General features: G+C 66.7%; 4 protein-coding genes across 11 annotated transcripts; 1 reads left to right on the forward strand and 3 right to left on the reverse strand.

The window, feature by feature from the left end:
* Positions 1-496: 496 nt before the first annotated feature.
* CYSRT1 (cysteine rich tail 1) lies at positions 497-2,927 on the reverse strand. Its single transcript, XM_086324092.1, has 2 exons — positions 1,473-2,927; positions 497-1,173 (listed from the first exon to the last, which is right to left on the reverse strand). Exon 2 carries the CDS (start codon positions 1,163-1,165, stop codon positions 767-769), a length of 399 nt encoding a protein of 132 aa, XP_086180218.1. The 5' UTR covers positions 1,166-1,173; positions 1,473-2,927; the 3' UTR covers positions 497-766.
* A 1,146-nt stretch (positions 2,928-4,073) lies between these two features.
* On the forward strand, positions 4,074-6,044 carry RNF208 (ring finger protein 208). Its single transcript, XM_086324089.1, has 2 exons — positions 4,074-4,379; positions 4,586-6,044. The coding sequence occupies exon 2, from the start codon at positions 5,085-5,087 to the stop codon at positions 5,883-5,885; it is 801 nt and encodes a 266-aa protein (XP_086180215.1). The 5' UTR covers positions 4,074-4,379; positions 4,586-5,084; the 3' UTR covers positions 5,886-6,044.
* Positions 6,045-6,583: 539 nt separating this feature from the next.
* LOC147362214 (ring finger protein-like) lies at positions 6,584-9,306 on the reverse strand. The gene is made up of 2 exons (XM_086323908.1): positions 9,216-9,306; positions 6,584-8,754 (listed from the first exon to the last, which is right to left on the reverse strand). The coding sequence occupies exons 1-2, from the start codon at positions 9,304-9,306 to the stop codon at positions 7,733-7,735; spliced, it is 1,113 nt and encodes a 370-aa protein (XP_086180034.1). The 3' UTR covers positions 6,584-7,732.
* On the reverse strand, positions 9,243-17,415 carry NDOR1 (NADPH dependent diflavin oxidoreductase 1). Of its 8 annotated transcripts, none has more exons than XM_086324083.1 (14): positions 17,212-17,415; positions 16,802-16,830; positions 13,276-13,540; positions 12,232-12,330; positions 12,046-12,147; positions 11,758-11,967; positions 11,378-11,499; positions 11,056-11,276; positions 10,496-10,603; positions 10,280-10,373; positions 10,057-10,203; positions 9,847-9,965; positions 9,669-9,763; positions 9,243-9,585 (listed from the first exon to the last, which is right to left on the reverse strand). In XM_086324083.1, exons 3-14 carry the CDS (start codon positions 13,317-13,319, stop codon positions 9,441-9,443), a joined length of 1,506 nt encoding a protein of 501 aa, XP_086180209.1. In that variant the 5' UTR covers positions 13,320-13,540; positions 16,802-16,830; positions 17,212-17,415; the 3' UTR covers positions 9,243-9,440. The 8 variants fall into 8 exon arrangements, with proteins under 8 accessions (XP_086180209.1, XP_086180207.1, XP_086180205.1 ...); XM_086324081.1 differs by having other exon boundaries at positions 10,280-10,394; XM_086324079.1 differs by having other exon boundaries at positions 13,276-13,373; positions 16,802-16,879.
* Positions 17,416-17,449: the final 34 nt, after the last annotated feature.

Consider the following 17,449-nt stretch of genomic DNA (forward strand, 5'->3'; position numbering starts at 1 on the left):
TGCCCAGACAGCTGGGAGACGGGTCTGGCCCAGCACTGTGTTCCCACCTCCACAGAGCCCGGGCCCCAGAGGCAGGGCAGTGGGGAACAGCACACGGCAGACATCGGGACCGGGGTGTTCTGTGGGAAACCAGGAAGACGCACTGGCCGAGGCAGGGCGGTGACTCACGGGTGGGCCGGGCCGGGTGCTGGGCCCTGGGCTCCCACCCCTGGAAACCTGCCCGCGCTGGCTCCACCCACCACGGTGCTGCCAACCGGGCCCTCCTCTGGGAGCTTGTCTCAGGCTTGGCACCCGGTTCCACGCACAGCATCTTCCTGCTGTCTAACCTGCCCCCAACTGGCCTTCTTGTCCAGCCCATGGGCCAACCTGAGGCCGCAGGTCAGGTTGTCCTGAAGCTGCCCCCACCGTGACTGTCCCACAGAGGCTGGCGGTCTCTGGTGGCGTTTAGCCTGGGACCCTCCCAAAGGGGACAGTGGCAAGGAAGAAGTGTCCAGAATGGAGCTCGCACAGCTTTATTGCTTGAGCCTGGGCCTCGAAGAGGTGGTCAAGGGAGTCCCCAGCACAGGCAGTGCCCAGGGCTCCGTTCCAGGGCCCTGGGCTGGCCTGTCAGCCTTCCCGGTGGGTTGGCTGCAGCTGTCCAGGGAGGGGAGTGGCCAGTGCCCGTGACAACGCCACAGTGGCAGTCCCAACCATCCAGGCCCTTGCCGTGGCCGCCTGAGCAGAGGCCGGCTGGCAGCGCCGGGCCTCGGGGCCAGTGGGGGCCGGGCTAGGAGACGACGCAGCAGCAGCTGTGGCAGCGGCAGAAGCGGGGGCAGTGGCAGCAGGAGCAGCAGGGGCAGCACCAGCAGTGATGGGCAATGTCGTCGCCGCGCTGGGCGGGCGGCGGGCCGGCGTAGGCCAGTCCTGCCGGGCGCTGCCCGCTGCCACAGGGCTTACAGGGCTGCTGACAGGCTGGCCGGCCCTGGATGGAGGCAGCCCCCTTGGTGCCCTTGGGTCCCGGGGCCTCCTCCAGAGGCTCCAGGGTGCAGGACCTCACAGGCAGAGGCTGCGACTCTGCAGAGGATGGGCCCGCCTTCCGCTGCTGCCCCAGCTCAGGCCGCAGGTGAGCCCTCGGAATGCTTATGTGGGCATATGGGTTCTTGACGAGCGTCTCATGGGGGTCCATGGCCCTGCCTGGCAAAGGTGAGCAAAGGAGACAAAGTCAGCTCCATGGAGGGCAACAGCTGCATCCCAAGGTAAGCCAGGTCGTGAAAGCGCCTGAGTGTGCAAGGCCTGTGTGTGTGTGTGTGCAAGATGGCAGAGTGCAGGGACCGTGAGGGACAGCATCTCTCAGCTGTCCCCAGGTGTCCTCCACCCTCCTTGAGTGGCAGGGCCTTGTGATGGAGCTGGAAGCGGGGTGGGGGTGGGGGGCTGGGAGACACAGCTAAGCTGGTCCTACCGCGGATGGGGAAGTCCCTCAGCCCAGGACCCACCTGGAGCGGTGGTGGCGGCGCGCTGTCCTCTTGCCCAGGTCCCCGCGCCTGTGAGCTGAGCCTCCGGTAGCTGCCTTTTCCCTCCTGGGGAGGGGTGGGGCCTTGGGCGGGGCTCAAAGACAGGGTTCCCAAGATGCCAGGAGGCCCCAGCTCCTCCAGCACAGTGGCCACCCACCCTTCCTTTCCTGGATGGGCGGTGGCCAGGCCTGGGCTCCCGGGGACCCTGCCAGCCTGGCTGATTCAGCCTTGACCCATCTGGGGCATGTCCTGGCCCTCAGGGAGCTGGCAGGTCACCGGAATGCAGGACAGGAGCCTGGGTCAGGCCCGCAGATGGTCTGGGGCCTGGCTGTCACCCACAGTCTCAAAGCCACCGCTTTGAAGTGGAGGGAGAGGCCTGCACGGTGACCTCAGCCTCTTCCCCGCAGGCAGAAACCAGGGCATTAGTGAGCACGCTGCTCTGCTCGGAGGCTTACGGTATTTCTAACTGATAAAAAATGTTTGGTTTGCATACCTTTGCCGATAAAACTTACTTATCTCTCTATTGGCAACATGAGTTTCATACACAAGTGGCGTTTCCTGCTCATTTCTGAAACTACAGTTTTGCTCTGGTCGGGGGTCCTGTGGACAGGCCCTCCGTCTCTCAGGGCCCCCATCCTTGGCCCTCCCACCTCCCCCAGCTTCAAGTCCTAGGTGGCGCTTGGCGCCTGCCATGCCCTGGGGTCGCTGTGTGCGGGGTCACAGTGGACGTGCGCTCTCGGCGCAGGGCCTGGCACTGGCGAGCTCCGCCTGGGGCGGCCGGGCCCGCACCCCTCGTCCTTCGCGCTCGGGGCGGCGCGGGGTGGGGGGGGCGCCTCCGGGAAGGGCAGCGTCCAATCAGACGTGGCCCAGAGGCCAGCTGACCCGCGCGGCTGGTGTGGGGCCAGTCAGACCGGTCTGGGCACAAGCTCTACCGATGCGGCACCGGATGCGGGGGGAACCGGGCCAGAGCCGGAATCGGGGGCCCCACGGCGCAAGCCCACCGCGCACGGCCCAACGTGCAGGTCAGAGCCCACCGCGCAGGCTCCGCGGGCCCCGCCCGCCGCCCCACAGCGTCCGCCTCGGCGGAGGGGCGGGGGCCGGCGCGTGCGCAAACCTGGCCTGGAAGGAAGCGGGCGGCTGGTGCGGACTGTAGTCCCCAGAAGCCTCCGCGCTCGAGGGTTTTCCCAAAGACCAGGCTCGGGGTCAGCCGGCCCCTTCCCGCCAGACCCGGGCTTGGGCCGCCCCGGCGCTGCGCTTCCAGGCCCGGGCGGGGCGGGGCCTCAGCCCAGGGGCGGGGCCTCGGGCACGGGGCGGGGCCTCGAGTTGGGGCAGGACGGGGCTGAGCAGAGCGGCTGCCCAGGCTGGACCCCCAGCCCTCCCTTGGCCGAGGCTGCCTCAGTTTCCCGGCCTTCGGGCCAGGGCCCCTCGCTGCCCCTCCCTTGGGCACCTGCTCACGTGCACAGCTCTCACACTGGAGTGGTGGGTGACACTGAAGGGCAGGCACTAGACTGAGGTCTCAGAGAGAGCAAAGTCGGGCCTGTGGGCCCAGAACACCTTTCCAGCCTCCTGCCCACGTGGGGCCCTTCGTCAGGAATGCCGACCACACTGGGCTCTGCTGCCCTGCAGGAGCTGGGCTTAGGGCTATAGCTAGGGGCACTCTGGCCTGTAACAGAGCAGAGCAGCTGTGGCCAGAGGGGCTGGGTCTGTCCAGGGTCAGAAGCAGGGCCCAGTGCTGGTCAAAGGAACGCCGGCAAGCCACGTCGTGGCCACGACAGGTTAAAGAAAGGCACTCTGGAGGCCCAGGCCACGTCAGTTCCCTGCCCTCCCTCTCACCTGACAGCTTCTCACAGGCAGAGGGTGTATCCTGGGGCACAGGGAAGTCTGGCCCGAGGAAGAAGCAGAAAGGAATGGGGCCTTGCTGGGTGGGATCAGGTTAGCACACAGCTGTGTGATGACCCGTGACCTGCCAGGGTGCCGGAAAGGCCACCCTGCCTGTACGTGTAGGTGCGTGTCCTCCGTGAGCTGCCCCATGGGGCCTGTCCTGCCGTCGGTCTGACCTGCTGCGTACCCCTTACACCACCCAGCGTCCTGTCCTTGGAGCACTCTCCCAGCCAGGGTTCCTCCATCGCCCACTCCTTCTATGTGTGCTTTGCCCACCCCTGCTCACCCTCTTCTGCCCTCAGCGGGCCTGAGCTGGGCACCTGTGAGCCGGAACAACCCGAGGCATTCTCTGGGGGCCGAGGGGAAGGACTGACAGAGACCCTGCCTCTGCAGAGGTCACACGGCAGTCTCACGGTGGGGGCCCCGGGGCCAGCTTTCCTGGGACCACCCTAGGGCTCCCTCTCCCCTTCCTCCCTCTGGTATTGTGAGATCTCAGAGCACTCCTTCCCTTCCGGAATCGGGCAGGGGGCTTGACCAGGACCCAGGGTCAGCAGGCGGCCCGGAGGTGGGGGAGACGGGAGGGGGCCTGCTGTGGGGATCCCGACCCCCACGGGGCCCGCGGCGGGAGGGGGAGGGCGACCCCCAGAGCGGGCGCCAGGCCCGCGGCGGATCGAGGGGCGGCAGAGAGACTGGCCCCGCCCCGCGGACCCCGCGCGGGTCCCCAGACGGGGGGTGGCGCTGCGGGCGCCGCGCGCACTGCGGTCCCCGCGCCTCCGCCGCAGAACGCGCCACGCTCCGCACGCACCTGCCGCCGCCGCCGCGCCGAGCCCCGCGCCCGCGCCCCACGCCCCCGGGAGCCGCCGCGGCCCGGCCATCGCCCGAGGTAGCCGCCGGAGCCTCCGGAGCCGCCGAGCCAAGGCTCGGGCGCCGCATCCAGGCCTGCCTTTGAGACAACCTCTGCGGAGGCGGCGGCGCGCGGCCCGGCCCGGGGACGCCAGGCTGGGGCAGGTGAGTGCGGGCGGGGCGGGACAGCGCGGGGTCTTCGCTCGCCTGCCCCCACTTCTGGGCAGAGGTCGGGCCTCGGGCGCGAGGGGCTGCGGAAGGGGCTGGGTTCCGAGTCTGGCGAGGGTCGGGGTCAGAGGTCGGGCGCCCGGTCTTTTGTGCAGGGTGAGGGTGGGCCCAGGTGCTGACCTCACGGCGTCTCTCACCTGCAGCTCCGGCCCAGCCCCGGCCTCTCCTGTGCTTCCGCCGCCAACCCCGAGCTTGCTGCCCGGGTCCTTTGGCGGCCAGCGCTCAGGCTAGCTGCCTTCCCTGGGCGCCCTGTCCTGGAGCCATGGGGCCCACCTAGCCCCTGCCTGCCCGGATGTCCGGGCCCCGGGACGGCTGATCTCGGCTGCAGGGGGACCTCCTGCAACGCCCCCTGGCCAGCCTCAGAGGCCAGAGACCCTGGGTGAGCCCCTGGGCCCGACCTCTGGCCCAGGGCAGCCGCCCACACCCCCGTGCCCCTCTCCTCCTCCCCCGCCCCTTCCTCCTCCCCCGCGCACCGGACCTGAGAAGCCACTGTGGCCTCTGGGGGGGGCCCTTCCCCCCAAGCTTTTGCCCGCCTCCCCCAGGAGTCCACAGGGCAACCAGGATGCTGTCCCCTCACTGCCCCCCCGGCCCCACCCAACGCCCCCCCCTACCCGAGCACCCAGTCTGACTGGAGACAGCCGGATGCCGGCTGACCCAGGGCCCGAGGTGGGCGGTGGCTGGCCAGGCTTCCTCATGTCCTGCCTGAAGGGCCCCCATGTCATCCTCAAGATGGAGGCCATGAAGATGGTCCACCCTGAGAAGTTCCCTGAGCTGCAGGCGGCCACCCCCTGCTTCCCACCTGCGCCCCGGCCTGCCCCGGCTCTGGCACCCAAGCGAGCCTGGCCCTCAGACACAGAGATCATCGTCAACCAGGCCTGTGGGGGGGACATGCCCGCCCTGGAAGGGGCACCCTGCACCCCGCCTCTACCACGGCGGCCCCGCAAGGGCAGCGCTGAGCTGGGCTTCCCCCGGGTGGCGCCAGCGGATGAGGTCATCGTGAACCAGTACGTGATCCGGCCCGGCCCTGCGGCCCCGGGGGCCCCTGCGGCAGCGGTGGCCGCGGCTGCCGGGGAGCCTCTGGAGTGCCCGACGTGCGGGCACACGTACAACGCCACGCAGAGGCGGCCCCGCGTGCTGTCCTGCCTGCACTCCGTGTGTGAGCAGTGCCTGCAGATTCTCTACGAGTCCTGCCCCAAGTACAAGTTCATCTCTTGTCCCACCTGCCGCCGTGAGACTGTGCTCTTCACTGACTACGGCCTGGCTGCGCTGGCTATCAACACGTCCATCCTGAGCCGCCTGCCACCCGAGGCGCTGACCGCCCCGTCGGGTGGCCAGTGGGGTGGCGAGCCCGAGGGCAGCTGCTACCAGACCTTCCGGCAGTACTGCGGGGCTGCGTGCACGTGCCACGCGCGGAACCCGCTGTCTGCCTGCTCCATCATGTAGCGCCCGCCTGCCCGCCCGCCCGCCGGTCTCTGCTCCCTGCTGCTTCAGGGATCTGGCCCTGCCCTGTTGCCCGCTAGCCCCTTGCCCACCACAGCTTCTGGCCCCACCCATGTGGCATTGTCGCTGCAGCCAGCTCTGCCATTAAAACTCTTTGCCAAAGCCTGCACCTCGTGCCCTGCACCGAAGCTGAGGCCTGCTCACGGCCCGGGCCGGGGGGAGTGGGCACCCAGAGCGGCAGCCCTGGTGGGGTCCAGGCTGAGGAGCCAGAGCGAAGCTGGATACTTGGGGTCAGCCTGCTCTGCTCAGTGGGGGCCAGGCGGGGCCTGTGTGTGCGTGTGTGTGCACCTGCGTGAGCCACCTGCGTGCTCCGGGCAGGACTGTGGGAGCAGCTGGGCAGAGCAGAGCTGGCTGGCAAAGGGAGGGACCTTCTCTGTGCTGGCCACTGGGTGTGAGCGCAGCGGGGACATGAGGCAGCCCACCTGAGCCCCGGAGCCTGCCTGACTCCCTGAGGCGCTGTGGGCACAGCCCTGGGGCCCGTCTGAGCTGGGGCTGGGACGAAGGCTGGCTGCAACCACAGTGGGGTACAGGGCCTGAGGGCCTCCTGTCCGGTACTGGATGACTGCATTTGGAGAAGGAACTGTCGCCCAGCTGGTGCAGGCAGGGGAGAGGGGAGGGCGATGCAGGAACGACAGCATGGGTAGCACTCCCTGTTTATTGAGAGCTGCCCCTTGTACTGACGAGCCCGTAAGGCGGGGCTGTGACAGTGTCCATCAGGTGCAGGCTGTGGGCTTGGAGGGGTGCTGCAGCATGGTCGGGAGGACAGGGCCCGGTTGGCAGGCTCGGAGGGGCGCTGCGGAGCGGTCGGGAGGACGGGGCCCGGTTGGCAGGCTCGGAGAGGCGCTGCGGAGCGGTCGGGAGGACGGGGCCCGGTTGGCAGGCTCGGAGGGGCGCTGCGCAGCAGTCGGGAGGACGGGGCCCGGTTGCCAGTCTCGGAGGGAGCGCTGTGGCGCGGTCGGGAGGACGGGTCCGGGTTGGCAGGCTCGGAGGGGTGCTGCGGAGTAGTCGGGAGGACGGGGCCGGGTTGGCAGTCTCGGAGGGGTGCTGTGGCGCGGTCGGGAGGACGGGGCCGGGTTGGCAGGCTCGGAGGGGTGCTGTGGCGCGGTCGGGAGGACGGGGCCTGGTTGGCAGTCTCGGAGGGGTGCTGCGGAGTGGTCGGGAGGACGGGGCCCCGTTGGCAGGCTCGGAGGAGCGCTGCAGAGCGGTCGGGAGGACGGGGCCCGGTTGGCAGTCTCTGGCTCCTGGACCCAGTGGGGCCCTGGACCCAGTGGGGCCCTGGGCCCTTGAGGTGGAGGGGCATGTGCTGACACCCAGCCTGCTCGGGGCCGCTGGGCTCCTGACAGCCCAAGTGAGGTGGCCCTTTGTGAGCTGGGCCTGTGCAGCAGGGGCCCCCCGGGCTGCCTGACCTTCAGGGAACACTCAGGTCCATGGCGCCCCCTCCTGCAGACCAGCCGGGTGGGAGGCCCAGCAGTGGGGTGGGGCCTGTCCATCGAGGGGCTCTCGGAGCCCTGGCCATGGACCTCCTCCAGTGCTGTGCTGCACACCGGTGGCTCGTGTCTGGGCAGTAGGCGTCTCAGGCTGGGTCAGAGGCTAAACGCAGGTTCTGGGGCGGCCCTGTCCAGGCCCTGGGATGAAGGCTAGCACCCCGGTCAGCCCTGGGTTCTTCAATCCTGGTCGTCGGGCCTCAGGGCAGGGTGCTGCCAGGGCCACCGGCACCAAGGCTTCCTGTCAGTCGGCAGCCGCTGCCCCAGGCCCAGGCCCAGGACGTGCCAGCAGCAGGCACGTGGCCGTCAGCGGCGGGAGCCATCCAGCAGCACGAACAGCAGCCCCAGCAGCAAGAGCGGGGTGAAGACAAGCAGCAGGCCGAGCAGCTCAAGTGCCAGCAGGCTCAGCAGTGCCAGGCGGCGGGCACAGGGCCCGTGTCCCCGTAGGGCCCACAGCCAGGCACCCAGGCAGGGCGGGCAGGGCAGGAAGGGCAGGCAGCCTCGGCCGCCCACGGCCTCTGGCAGGAAGCGCAGCTGGTAGCGGTGCTCCAGGGAGGCCCATGGCCCGCGGCCGTGGCGGGCAGGCAGGGGTGGGGTGGGGGGCGCGGGGCGTGGGGGCCCGTCGGCCCGCAGCAGCTCCTCTTGCAGCCGGCAGATCTCCCACTCGAGCACGGGGGTCTTCTGGCGACACAGCGGGCAGCACACGCGGCCCAGGTCGCCGGGGGCAGCGCCCAGCAGCCGGTGCAGACAGCCCATGCAGAGGCCGTGGCCACAGTTCAGCAGGGCCAGGCGCTGCTGCCCCGGCCCATAGGGCTCCGTGCAGATGGGGCACTCCTCCGCCTCCTGCTGCGCCTCCTCGTCCTCTGTGCGGCTGGCCCAGGGCGGGGCCGCGGCCGGGGCCCCCAGCAGGGGCTCACTGTCCGGAGTCCTGGCACCCTGGGGCTTCCCAAGGGCCCCGCTGCCCAACCCATCCTCTACCAGCACTTGGTGCAGTGGGTCCAAGTGCTCGGGGCCCAGAGACCGACTGGTGAACCCCGAGCCGCGGTCAGCAGGGCCACCAGCGGGGACCCCAGGGCACAGTTCAGGGGCGGTGCCTCCAGGGCAGGGGCTGGGATGGGTGGGTGGGGACCCCAGGGTGGCGGAGGGGTGGTTGAGGCCTTGAAGGTCAGCGTGGCCCTCCGCAGCCGGGGCAGGCTCTGGCACTGACCTTGCAGCAACCGCCGCCTCCTTCTGGCTCTGGGCCCCACTCGAGGAAACTTCACTTGGGTCCCCGTGCCCCTGCCAGCTCCCGGAGGCTCCTGGGCCCAGCGTGCCGTCCCCGACAGGATCTGCCCAAGCCCAGCCGCGGGCAAAGCAGTCCCTGTGTCAGCCAGAGACCGCCAGCTGGATTCCAGGCCAGGGCCTTGTGGGCAGGCCAGTCCAACTCCTCCAACAGGAATTCCCCTCCCAGGGGTGCGGACGCCACTCAGACCTCCCTCCCCACCAGTCTGAGCCACACCCCTTCCCTCCAACCCAGGCCACGCCCCCCCCTCCCTCCTGAGGGCCCTGGGCAGCTGTTCCCTGGGCTGGTAAGGGATGGTCAATGCCAGCCTGGCCGGGTGCTTTTCCTGCTTGGCCCTCAGGGCAAGAGCAGAGTCTGCACAAGGTGGGCAAACGGCTGGCACCCTCATCATCAGACTCAGGCACTGCATGCAGTGTGGACTGAGCCACGGTGCCCGTGCCCAGCAGAGCAGGCTATTCCATCCAGACCTGCTCTGGACCACCCACTGCCCGAGACCCACTTCCGCACAAAGAAGAGCAGGCAGGAAGCGGCCACCAAGAGCCCGGCGTTTATTGCTGAGGCTTTCCTGGAGCTGAGAGGGCAGGTGTGTGCTGCTCATGGCGTCCTCCCTCTGCTGGGGTCTGTGCAGGAGAGTCGACCACCCTCCCAGCTGGTAGCAGACAGGGCGAGAGCCAACGACAGCCCCCAGAGAGCGTCGGGCAGGGTGGCTGTGGCCAACGGCAGGATGGCCCTTCAGGCCCACGTCTCAGTCTGGAAACGCAGTGTCCGCTGCAGCTGAGCGAGGTAGGCGGCCGCATCGGGGTCAGAGAGCCCGCCCTCCTCCCGGAAGATGGACAGCAGGGTGTCACACACATCGGCCGGCATGTACTTGGCGTTGCTGGAAGGGCAGGCAGGACAGCGCTCAGCACAGCCGGCGTCCCCATGGGCCCGTCCCTCCAACCACCCGCGGCCCAGGCTCACCCTGCCAGGTAGAAATGGGCGCCCCGGCCGTCCAGCAGCTCCCACACCAGCGGCCCGAGCGCCCGGAGCCGGTGCTGCACATACACCTTCTGCTCCTGCGGGGCAGCGGGCGGGAGGCACTCTGAGTCTGCACCCTGGGCGTCCCGCCCCGCGCCCCTCCCCGCCCTTCCACACACACCTGCTCCCGGGAGAAGGCCGTGACCAGAGTCAGGCAGCCTCTCGCCTGCAGCTGCTCCCACTCGGCCTCCCAGTAGAAGTCCTGGTCCCGCCGGCGGCATCCAAAGAACAGCACATTTCCTGGGGGTGGGGGGGCAGGGAGCAGGGCCTGAGCCTGGGCCTGCACCCCTGGAGCTCAGCCGGCCGCCTCCCAGCCCCAGACTCTGCTCACCGGTCTCGCCCTGGGCCACTCGCTCCTGGATGGCTGCTCGGAAGGGGGCTACGCCGGTGCCGGGCCCCACCATGATCACAGGTACATGTGGCGTCTTTGGGAATGTCAGGCCCCCAGACCGCACCCACAGGGGCACCCGGACAGGTCCTATGGCGTGAGGGAGGCAGCTTGAAGAGGCTCGCAGGCCCAGGGCCCAACCCCCACCCCAAAGAGCCAGGGTCACCTTGCGCAGGGTCCAGGGATGCCAGCCAGCTGGAGCAGAGGCCACGGCGGGGCTCCCGGAGGCGGGTCTGGTACTGCACCACGGCCACCAGGATCTGCAGCCGCGAGGGGTGGGCCTGGGGAGGGGACAGTAGGCGCCCTGCCCCATGGGCCCCCCACCGCCTGGCCCCTTGTCCCCTTGCCCCCCACCCCACCAAGGCCAGCCCTCCTCTCTCACCCACAGAGAGGAGGCGATGGAGAAGGCCCGGGGCCGGATCAGGGGCAGCAGGTCCAGCAGGTAGTCTGGGGGGACAGCAGCAGCTGTGTGGGGGAAGTCGCACAGCACCTGGGGGGACAGCGGCAGGGGAGCCGTGGCTGGCAGGGCCACACATGGCTGCAGCAAAGGGCCCAGGCCCGTTTGCCAGCCAATGCCCACCTCCAGGGCCGTCCCGTGGGGCCCAGGTCCTCCCCCGGCCCCTGCCCACCTCCAGGGCCGTCCCGTGGGGCCCAGGCCCTCTCCCGGCCCCTGCCCACCTCCAGGGCTGTCCAGTGGGGCCCAGGCCCTCCCCTGGCCCCTGCCTTCCCCCAGCCCCTGCCCACCTCCAGGGCCATCCCGTGGGGCCCAGGTCCTCCCCTGGACCCTGCCCATCTCCAGGGCCGTCCTGTGGGGCCCAGGCTCTCTCCCGGCCCCTGCCCACCTCCAGGGCCGTCCTGTGGGGCCCAGGCCCTCCCCTGGCCCCTGGCCCCTGGCCCCGGGTCCAGGTCCTCCCCCGGACCCTACCCCCAGCCTCTGCCTACCTCCAGGGCCGTCCTGCGGGGCCGGGTGCAGTACTCGCAAAGCTCCTCCTGGCCCCGTGCAGAGCCGAATTCCCGAAGCTTCTCCCGCTCCAGCTCGTGGGGGGAGAGACAGGCCAGAAGTTCAAAGAAGGAGCGGCGGGGGACACTGGCGATGTCCAGGTACTGGGACACGAGGCGCCGCACGGAGCAGGGCTGGGGCAGCCGCGTAGGGCAGGTGACACCTGCAGGGGATGGGATGCTGTTGGGGGCGGGGACGCGGGGACAGGGTGCCAGGGGGCGTGGGGGAGCGCACAGCGCGAGCACCGTGGCCTCCGGGGCTCACCTGGCTCCCGGGGCTGCAGTGTGAAGTGCTGCTCGGGGTCCAGGCCCAGCGCCTGGCAGAACTGCTGGACGTGGCTGGCCGTGTTCTCGGGCTGGATCAGCACCAGGTCACCAGCTGCAAAGCTGTGTGGGAGGGACAGCCAGGGCCTGGGGAGGGGCTCGCCTGCGGGGGGAGGACGCTGGGGGCTCCGGGAAGCTGCAGAGGAAGGAGGCGAGGGCCAGGGAGGCTAGGGGGCCCCTGGACGGAGGGGTCCTGCCTCCCCGGCTGTCATCCCCGCTCTCGGCCCTGACGTGCACCCACTTCGGGAGAAGAGCGGCTGAAACCTGGACCAGGGCTCCTGCGCAGCCCTGCTCCCATGGGCCCCCGGCGCCGACCCGCACCTGATCCCAGAGCCCGAAATGTCGAACTCAATCAGCCGAACATCCTGGAAGTGCGAGGGCCCCGTGACCCTCTGATTGCTGACCATGGGTGCCAGGAACGGCTGTAGCTCTGAAGGGGGTCCCTGAGGGTCTGTTCCGGCCGCACACAGCTCCTCCGGGCCTGAGCTGGGGGTGTCCTTGAGGAACTGCAGGGTGAACTTGGAGGGCCAACTGTGAAGGGCCGGACACTCGTCAGACTGCTGGCCAGGTCTGCTGTGTGGGTGGGTGCCACCCCAAGGCCACACTTACAGGACTCCAGGAGGGCTCAGGTCAAGGTTCAGAGGCACAGGGTGCGGCCCCAGCACCTTCTCCCACAGATCCTGCAGCCAGGGGTCGATGGCGGCGTCGGGCCTGCAGAATCAGGTACACACCCCTCTGGGGACCTGCTCCCAGCTGGACCCGCAGGAGGGCACCCCCAACCCCCAACCCACTCACCCCAGTTCGTGCTGGTCATCGCCCAGGCACATGGGCAGGAGGGCGCTGCCCCCAAGCTGCAGCAGCCGGCGGTGCAGCTTCTTGGCCACGAAGTTGAACCTACAGAGAAGACAGAGCTGGTGCTGGCCCTGGCCCTGCACAGGCGGGAGGTACACGCCCAGCGGGCTGCATGGGGTGAGGCTCCCAAGGCTCCAAAGGTTCCTTTGCTGGCTCCCTAAGGGACAGAAGGGTCTCTCACCTGCCCCATGGGTGTGCCCGGCAGTGGGAACAGACGTCTACGTTTCACACTAAACAAAGCCCCCAGACCCTTCCCAGACGAGGGTCACAAGCCACCCACTTTCCGTCCTTTTCACCTGGACAACTCCAGACCTCAGGCTACGTCTATACCCAGAGACCCCCTCCCTCAGCTCCGAGCTGCAGAGTTAGGGGTTTTAATGTTGCAGGAGCCCCACGCCATGTGCACCCTTGAACACAAAGCCCTTGGTACTTCCCTGGGAAATAGTGCAAAGCGACAGCACTCTGCTCAGGACACAGATGTGCCGTGAAAACGGTGAATGAGAGCAAAGCGGAGGCAGGCAGCGGTGGCCACGGAACGGCTCCGGGGGCCGGGCCCTTTGCACCCTGCCTGCTCACACCTCCCGGTTCTCCGTGCTCATCGTAAGCTCGAACCCCTCCCCAAAGGCTGCTTATGAAGGCGGGCTGAGCCGGGCTCCCTTGTTGCCCTATGTTATGGGTTGACAGAGGACGCTGGCTCAGGCCCTGGGGTCTGGCTCTGGACACCAGTTCCTGCCTGGACCATGTCTCAGGCGTGGCCCCAGCCAGGCCCCCCACCCCGGCTGCCCTGCCCACTTCTTGCATGAACCACCCTATCCTTCAAGCCCAGGGCTTCTGGCCATGGAGAAGCTGCCACCAAGGAGCGTCTGTGGGGCCAGGAAGTGTGGCCAGGGCCATGGCCTCGAGGGGGTGCCCTGGGGGCTGGGTCACACATCCCTCTGTCAGGCCACTGTGTGCACGCGGGGGACAGGTCCACCCTCCCTTACTCACTTGGCGTAAGACGAGTCCCCGAGACCCAGCACAGCAAAGTCCATCTGACGGAGGGCAGTGGATGGCAGGCTCCTCCGGAAGATGAACCTCCAGAAACTCTGCAGCAGGAGAGGGGCGCTCAGGGCTTCTCCCGGCCACCGGGCCAGGCCTCCCCAGGGCTCAGGGCCTCTCCCGGCCACTGGGCCCGGGTCTCCCCAGGGCTCTGCTCTCCTAACACTTTTGTTATTACAAGTCCGCTTCTCGTTCTACTGTAGTAGTGAATGAGCTGGGAAAAGACAGAAAATGGTAAAGTGGAAGAAAGCTAGCCTGGCAGCAGTGCTGGAGCTGGGCTCCAGTGCTGCCCACAGAGTGGGGGGAGCCTGGCGGGGCTGTCACCAGCGGGCCATCTGCTGGCCACCCCTCTGCCCCCTGGTGTGCGGGCAGCACAGCCCTGGCAGCTCTCAGCCCCGCCTCGGGCCTCACAGCCACAAAGAGGCTCTGGGCCAGCACAGCAGACCCCGAGGCCCCTCTCTGTTCTGATTTCCCTACTCAGTGGAATCTTCCCTCCTGGGCCTGGAGCTACCGGCCATCAGGCTGCTCCGTGCCTGTTCCCTAACCCCACGGAGCCAGCCCACGTCCCACACCGTCCCCCTCACCTGGTGCGCCCTCACCTACATGCGGCCACTCATCCCAGGTGGCCCCCGGGTCGGAGCCCGAGTCCCTCTCCTTCCCTGACCCCAGGGTCACCACTGGGCAGCCTGTGCGGGAGCGCCTCCCATTCCAGGTCTTGGCCTGGCCTTCCCGCAGGCCCAGAGACGCTTCTGAGATCTCCTGCTTAGACCTTGTCTCCTGAAGGCTGTGGAAAGCCTCAAGGGTCCAGGGAAGATGCGATTCTCACTGCTGAGGTGTGAAGATGCTGGGCTTCCCCTTGCACCGCTGGCAGACAGTGGGGCACACTTCAGGTTGAAGCTGTCCTCTCCAAGCCCCTGAGAGTTTGCTCTGAGCTGGTCCAGCTGGGTGGTCGCTGCTGGGAAGCCGGTGTCCCTCTGTGGCCTGCTCTGATACCAGATGCCTGGGCGCTCTGCAAGCCCAACAGTCGAAACCCACACAAGTCAGGCGTCAGTGGGAGCCCGGTTCACATCCTGCCAGCCCTTCCTGGGCACATGGTGGGCTTGTGGCTGGACACCCAGCCTTTAGGCCTGTTACACTTTCCATGGTGATTCTCTCACCGTTCTCCTTCCTGTTGCACGGCTGCTGGGAAAATCTCGGTCTCCTGATGTCATCTTTCTTGTTCCCTAACTTTGTTATGGTTTCTGGGAGAACTTCTCAGCGTTGTCTTCTGATCTGGGATCATTTTACGGCGGTCTCCTCAGCTCGTGCTCTGCCCAGGCTTTGCGTTTGTGGCCCCAGGGCAGCAGGCTTGCCCACCCGTCGCAGGTGGAGCTCTGCTCGCTCTGTCCCTCTGGTTCTGTGTGCCTGTCTTGGTCCCTGCCCCTCACAGGGCTCTCTCCTCGAACATGGTCATTCTTTGTACTCTATCTGTGCTTCAGAAGATGACAGGAAACCTCAAGTTCAGGCCTGTCACCAGTGCGTTTCTTGGCCAAGAGAGGGGGCGAGGCCCTGGCTGCCTGGAGGGGCCTGCCCAGCCGGCGTCCTTCAGCATGGTGACAAGGAGGCTGGGGTCTCCTGCTCCTGTTCTGTGCTGGGTTGGGAGGGCCGCATCCTGACTGCCTCCGCGGTGTCCATCCTGGCATCCGGCCCTCCGGTAACTTCCCTCATCCCGGTGTGACTCACCACGCTCACGCTGTTAGCTTTCGCTGCGAAGTCAGGACCTCTGCCCAGCTGACCCCATGGAGGTCTTTATCCCCGGCCCCTTCCACACCCTGGTCTCTGGCATCCACCACACACCTCCTGCCTTGATCTCCCCAGACCTGCCTCCTCTCCTGTGCCTCCTCCCGTGCTGGTGTGCCCATTCCAAGCCTATTCTTCAGTCTTCTGCCTTTTGCACTTACCAGCATTTAAACAGGCCTGGGTTTCTCTGTCTCACAACCACTCTCCGTTTAACCCCTTCACCCCTCACAGCATAAGCGTTTTTGAGTTGTTTCACATGCAGACGTCCTTAAACGCTTCTGTGCCCGAGGTTGCCAGCCGTCCCTTTGCTGACCTTACTTCATTTCCTCGCAGCTTTGAGCACCAGAGACCATCCTCTGGACACAGTCACCCCTCTGCCCTCAGCCTTGGAGACGGCCCACTCCCTTCTCGATGCTGGGGCCACTTTCCTGCTCCTCACTGGTTTTTCTCCACCTTCCGCGCCTTTGTGTTTAAGGGCAGCCTGTCCTGGGGGAGGGAGGCACCTCCTTCCTCTCTCCTCCATATTTTGGCCACTGTGACATGTGCCTCCACTAAGGATCCTCACTGGAGCTCCAGGCTGACTGCGTGTCTCCACCTGGACAACGTCCGGGTACCTCACCCTCCCGATTCTCTTGCTTCTGTGCATGGAACCACCATCCATCCTAGTAGCTAGGCCCAAATCCCCATCTTAATTCTACCTTCTTTCTCATCTTTGAGATTCGATTGCACGATTCCATGTTCAACCAACTCTACCTTCTTAGCACCTCTGGAGGGCGTCTGCCCCACTCTGCTCTGCCACCAGCCTGCCCCAAGCCTCAGGCTCTCGGCTGCATTGTGCCCACCTCCCACCACCACCACCCCCATTCCTGCTGTCCTACAGCCTGCTCCCCCTGCAGAAAAGGGCTGGTTTTGCTAGAATACACATGTTACTGCATCACCCCATGGGTTCCATGGCCCTTTGTTTCAAATCCTTCTGCCTCCCCATGGCTGCTGACCTCTTTGGCATCCAACCTGGCTGCCTGCTCTTTTTCCCTCCAAGCCTGATTCATTCCTTGGTTTGACCATCCTGAACCGCGTTTGACTCTTCCACGGCTGGGCTCTTTTTCTCCTCTGCAGAGGCTGCTCCCTCTTGCCTGGTGCCTGGCTAGCCCCCACTTATCCTTCAAGACTTCGCCTAGCCTCTTTTCTTCCAGAAAGCTCTCTCTGAACCTCCAGATTGAGGGGGCAGCCCTTATTAACGCTCTCATTAACATCAAGCACTCTTGCAGCATGCATTTTTTTTGGATTGTAACTGCCCATTAAACTTTTGCTTTTTCTACGGTTTGAGTTTCACAAGAGTAGAACTGTGACTACTGGGCTCATAGCCGGATTCACAGCATTAGATTGTGCTTGGAATACAATGTGTGCTCAAAAGATGGTCAAAGAATGGAAAAATGTTCCCTGAACGTGAGCTTTGAAATACACACAAGACCCACACCAGATTGATATATGGCCCTGGAAAAACATGAAAAGTTAAAGCGGTGCAGAGTTTTTTAGGAAGGACGCCCAGAGCCCCCGCTCCACCCAAAGATCTCCTCCCAAATCCACAGGAGAACAATTATTCACTGTGCTTCTCAAGTCTTTCCAGGCAACGAATACAGGGTGAGGGCCAAGGGCAGGGATCTGAGCTCCTGAGCACACTTCAGGTCAGCCTTACCTTCATGTTGTCCGGGGGGTCTCCTTGGCCTGTAGTTGCACAAACAAATATCACCAGGGGCTCATTAATCAGATTCACCTCAACAAAAAGACACATATGTAAGGCCTCGGGCTGTAATGGCCAGGCATCCTCCCAGCAGCCTGGCTCCCCGCCTTCTCTCAGAGGAATGGGGCAAAGGGACTCAGCGCTCGCGAGCGGCCGGCCGGCCTTCTCTTTCAGGCTCCCCGGCAACTGCTCCCCTGTCTCCATGCGCTAAACTGGCCGCTGCTCCCAAGCGTTCCCGGCCCCTAAATCTGCCGTAATGGAAGGGCCCGCTCTCAGACGAAACGCAGCCCCCTGGGGTCCAGCGCTTTGGGGGCCGGCGCCCCAAGCCCGCCGGGTACCCCCGTCGAGGTCCGAGGAGCCCTCACCACGGGGTAGGAGTCCAGGGCTTCCACTCGGCAGCTGAGCTGCCGGCGTCGGGCCTCGCGGCCCAGCCTCTCCGACACATCCTGGGCTGTGCCCGTTTGGCTGCCGAAGAGCACCAGGAGCCGTGCGCTCGGCATGGGCTGACCCCGGGGAACCCCGCGCTCCTGACGTGACCCGCCGCACTCGCCGCCAGCCCTGACCCCCACGACAGGCTCCGACTTCCGGCTTCCGGCATCGGCC

This window comes from Bos grunniens, chromosome 11, assembly GCF_055505025.1.
Source record: "Bos grunniens cultivar Pamir isolate PY7600 chromosome 11, Bosgru_T2T1.0, whole genome shotgun sequence".
Taxonomy (NCBI): domain Eukaryota; kingdom Metazoa; phylum Chordata; class Mammalia; order Artiodactyla; family Bovidae; genus Bos; species Bos grunniens.